Source organism: Nicotiana tabacum, chromosome 1, assembly GCF_000715075.1.
Source record: "Nicotiana tabacum cultivar K326 chromosome 1, ASM71507v2, whole genome shotgun sequence".
Lineage (NCBI taxonomy): Eukaryota > Viridiplantae > Streptophyta > Magnoliopsida > Solanales > Solanaceae > Nicotiana > Nicotiana tabacum.
In genome coordinates this window covers 205,530,016-205,534,737 of record NC_134080.1, presented here as the reverse complement: position 1 = coordinate 205,534,737, position 4,722 = coordinate 205,530,016, and the positions used below count along the sequence as shown (strand labels likewise).

General features: G+C 39.1%; 1 protein-coding gene across 1 annotated transcript; it reads right to left on the bottom strand.

Annotated features, from left to right (window-relative positions):
* Positions 1-1,098: 1,098 nt before the first annotated feature.
* Positions 1,099-3,863, bottom strand: LOC107802848 (uncharacterized). Its single transcript, XM_075223032.1, has 5 exons — positions 3,780-3,863; positions 3,198-3,290; positions 2,981-3,104; positions 1,440-2,814; positions 1,099-1,342 (listed from the first exon to the last, which is right to left on the bottom strand). Exons 1-5 carry the CDS (start codon positions 3,861-3,863, stop codon positions 1,099-1,101), a joined length of 1,920 nt encoding a protein of 639 aa, XP_075079133.1.
* Positions 3,864-4,722: the final 859 nt, after the last annotated feature.

Below are 4,722 nucleotides of genomic sequence, written 5' to 3'. Positions count from 1 at the left end.
TTAAGGCCCTTGATATACTATTATTGAAAAAGAACCGGTATAACCAAAGGCAAATTTAGGATTTAAATTTTTGATGTTTTTAGCACTAAACTCATACTTCTAAACTTGTGGTTTATAATCTAATATTTGTTGAATTTTTAGTGGTTCCTTGACGTATATATATCCTTATTTACTGTCGAAAATACTGGGTTCAGTTAAACTCATTGTCCAAAATTTCCATCTACTTCTGGGCAAAGGTGTACATATGTGTAATGGTAAGGGGTCAGCGGACCCTGTAAACTTCGGCCAAAATCTTGTATATGTCTACGTGTATACCTTGAAAATGGTTAATTTAAAGCAGTTGGACCCTGAACACTAAAAGTCTCCCCGTCGCGTAAAAATTATGGGTCCGCCTCTGCTTCTAGGTACAACTATATGTCTATTGATTAGGATTTGTTTGGATTTCTTGAGCCAATTTCCTTGTCAACTTGTCAGCGCGGTCATCTTGCCCACCAGCAAAAGTATACACTCTGAATGCAAATTGGAATGCCTTCCATAGTAGTTTACTTGATCCCAGCTTTTTGTGCCCATCATTTTTTGTCTTTGCTTCTCTCCTCTCCTGAGTCAATGGTCCAATATTATCAAAAAGTTCACCAAATTATCAGGACCAGTAATTTTCATAAGAGTTAACAACATATTACTACATCGTACTAACCTTCAAGACAAGTTCCATGCAGTTTGAGGAAACATCTACCATTAATTCTTTGATACGCACGATAATGCCAAAATCAAAATGAATGTTATGGCTAATAAATTTCTTGGACTCTTCATCTTTTGTTCGATCCAGTGTTTCAATTTCTCCTTTGATCTACGCGACAGAACTATTTTTTAGAGCTGTTATAAGCAGATGAATACTAATACTTAAGAGTTGTGAGATTCAGGAACTTAGTTTCTTATGTACCTTGTTAAAGTAACTCTCAGCTTTGTCAAGGAGTTCGCCAACAGGTGAGACTATCGGCCAATTCTTTAGAGTAGTGGCTATTGAGTCTAACTTGGAATGCAATGCTGCTGCCATCCTAAGTTCTTCCAACTTTTTAGTAGGAAAATCTTCAAATCTTGCTAGCACCTGCAGCAAGAAACGTTCAAGCCAACGTCGTGAAATGGGAGTATGAACAAAGCAGATATATATATACGAACCTGAGATTCATCGGTTAATTTCTCAAGGCGAGATTCTACATATTTGTGGAACTTGGCGAGCTCGGACATGTCTGATGTTTGAAAAGAAGCAATAGCCGTTTTTATCTCCTTGATTGTTTTTGCGTGATTTATAACATCCTCTTCAATTTGGTGGAAATATGCTGACCTGAGACAAACATTGCACATCCCAAAATATATAATTCAAAATTACTGAAAAATGCGACATTCTACCAAATAATAGGTGAGGATCTTAACAAGATTACCTCTTTGTCATTTCTGCTAATGCATCAGCCATTCCCTGTTTACCTCCTGCTGAAGCACTAACTTTCCCTGTTCTCTTCTGTGATTTACTATCTAAACTAGAGCCTTCAACTTGGCTCTTGAGAAGTCGATAAAGATTACCCATTTGGGACGATCTTTTCAATTTAGTGGCTGCTCTCTTAACTCGTAAGACACCCACAAATCCTAGTGGTGGTGGAGGTGCAGGTCCCTTTCCCATCGGCATGGGTGGAGGTGGCGCTGGCACTGCTCCATTAGAAGTCTTTGGTGGAGGTGGGGGTGGAGGTGTCATACCCTTTGATCCGATTGGAGGTAGCGGTGGAGGTGGAGGTGTTATTACATTTCCGGATGTCATGGGAGGTGGCGGTGGTGGAGGTGGAAGTGTTATTATGTTTCCTGCTGTCTTAGGTGGCAGTGGAGGTGCCATACCCTTTGATCTGATGTTAGGTGGCGGTGGAGGTGGAGAAGGTGGAAGTGTTGTTATGTTTACTGTTGTCTTGGGTGGCAGCGGAGGTGTGATACCCTTTGATCCGATGGTAGGTGGTGGTGGAGGTGGAGGTGATATTACATTTTCGGATGTCATGGGAGGTGGCGGTGGTGGAGGTGGAACTATTGTTATGTTTCCTATTGTCTTAGGTGGCGGTGGAGGTGGTGGAGGCACCGCCATGGGACGTGGTGGGGGTGGAGGCGAAGATGGAGGTGGAGGTGTTACTATGTTTCTTGATGTCATTGGTGGTGATTCTATGACATTTGGAGATAATGCAAATGGTGATAGTGGAGCTGCTGCCTGTTCTGCCATATATGATCTCAACTTAGGAAGCGTAGATGGAGGTAAACGCACGTCCAATGAAACAGGACTTGACACTGGTTGATTTTTTGAAGCACCAGTGCAACATTTTGCTCCACTTTCTGATACATTGTCCATATCAGTCAGTAGAATATTTGGAGAGTCCGTCATGTCACAATCTTGGCCAAATTCACAATCATCCCCTGCTTGTATTTCTGATTTTTGTTCATTAAAATTAGTTGCTAGTTGAACAACACAATCTTGATCTTGCTCTATTGCATGAGGCAGCAAGTGGAAATAGAGACGTTTTACATCTATAGGATTCAGCTTCTCAATTGCTTGAACCTTTAGTTCACTCTTCTGTGAACCATTGATTACTATCTCAGAGAGAACGGAAGTTGGCGTAGGTGGAGGGCTTGAGGGGGAGGACTCATTGCTCGAGTAAGACTCTGACAGAGGCCTCCCAAAGGTGTCGGATGAAGGAGTTTCATCTCTTGTCTGGTCATCCACGTCCATCATATCGAACACCCTTTCAGTCGCTAGCTTAATCATCTCATCAAGCAATATCAATCCTAACCAGTAAATGTTGAAGATATAACTAAATAAATAAAACGTGTCATTTCTACCAACTCAACCTATTAAATGAAACGATCGCACAATTCAGCAATAATACTCAGAGCTGAGAGGTGAATAAAAGAGGCAGAACATTGCCAGCATCCATGTAACATTATGACGTACCATAACGCTTTAGATCGTCATGTAGTTTACTATCTGAGTCCTCATCCAACTCCGCCATGAATTTATCATCACCCATCCATATTTCCCCGATTGATTTAAGAGTATCACAAAAGCATTCCAGCGCCTGATACATATATGTATGTATGACAATTTGGTTAGCAAAGTTAGTTGTGATCTTCCATAGAAAAACGCACAATTCAGCGAGTAAATAGGTAACCTGATTCATTCCCACTCCAATATTTGATAATGGAACATTTGGGTTGACGGAAGGATACAACTTATATAGATCCTTCAGGGTCAATATCAGCAGCTGTAACAAAAAGATGTTCATATATAACAGAAGTTAAAAGACTTGCCACTATTCTTGTCTGAACACTACAAAACAATGTCTATTTTCGGACGTTTTATTGCAAAAGTTACTATTAACCTCCACAAATTGCATTAACCAACAACAACAACAAAACCACTTCAGAGGCTATTTCCGAAAGACCTTCGGCTAAAAACAAGATGAAAGATGCAGTGGCAACAAATGATAACAACAACAAGATATTGAGAAAATCGAAGCGAAAGAAAGCAATCAAACAGCAGGTAGTACCAGCAATCCAAGAATAAAGAGATATTATGCTAACACTCATGTTACCAGTCAAGGAAAGAAAAAGGAAAACGCTCGACTGCCTACTAACCTTCCACCCTAATTCTCGACCTCTACACCCTAATTGCATCAAATTGCGGCAATTTAACTAAACCTCCACAATTTGACACAATTTGACACAATTTGAATAAAGTGACAGAAGAATACCTCATTTACAGATGCAGAACCCAAACAAGGTGATAGATCAAGCAAGTCTCTCAAGGTGAGGATCTTGCTCCTGAGGGCTGTCATTATTATGAAGTTGTCTGCAACCCCACATGAATTGTGAACTCTAGAGCCTTTGGTTGCGCTCAAACTTTTCGATACTATAATGGAAGGTGTTTTTTGTGTTTCTTTATGAGTAAGTACATTTGTCTCGTACATATCGTCATCCTGGCAATACAAAAATTACTGTTAGTATTCGCTACGAAACTGGAATTAGCTATGAACTTCATCATTAATCTGACGCTAAATTACTCATAGCTAACAAAATTTCTTGATAATCTGTTGTTAATTAATTCATCGATAAATAGGATGAGCGACGGATTTTTCTGTTTAGCTACAGAATTTGTCTGTTGCTAATTCCTGTTTTTTAGTAGTGATCATACTATCAATGAAGGAAAATGCAACTATTTGAGTTCTCCAATCTCTTTAACTTACATTATGACAGTAAGATCATCCATATCTCCAAATACAAGATGAACAATTTCATTTTTGAGGTAAAAGAAATTTCTCAAAACTTCATTAGACCTATATGGTTTTGTGACATGAATATGCTTGTGTTCTTCATCTTCCTTAACAAACTATTCTTATCAAAGTAGTCCCACATCATGGTCGAGCGGAGTTTATTTTTTGTCCAGACATAATAAATAATTAAAAGTGTGATATCTCTGACAGCTTAAACTTTTATATATATATAATTGGGTGATCGCACAATTCAACATGATACCATAACAGACAGAGGTCTGGCGTGTAAGCCTCATCATCACCCATTATCAAAGAATTTCATCGTGCTTGGTCTTAGAAAAAGTGTCAGGCATACACGTCTGGAAGACGTAATTAAGAAATTAAAATTAAGCTTTGTCTAATAATTTAATCTTGCAGACGAGAT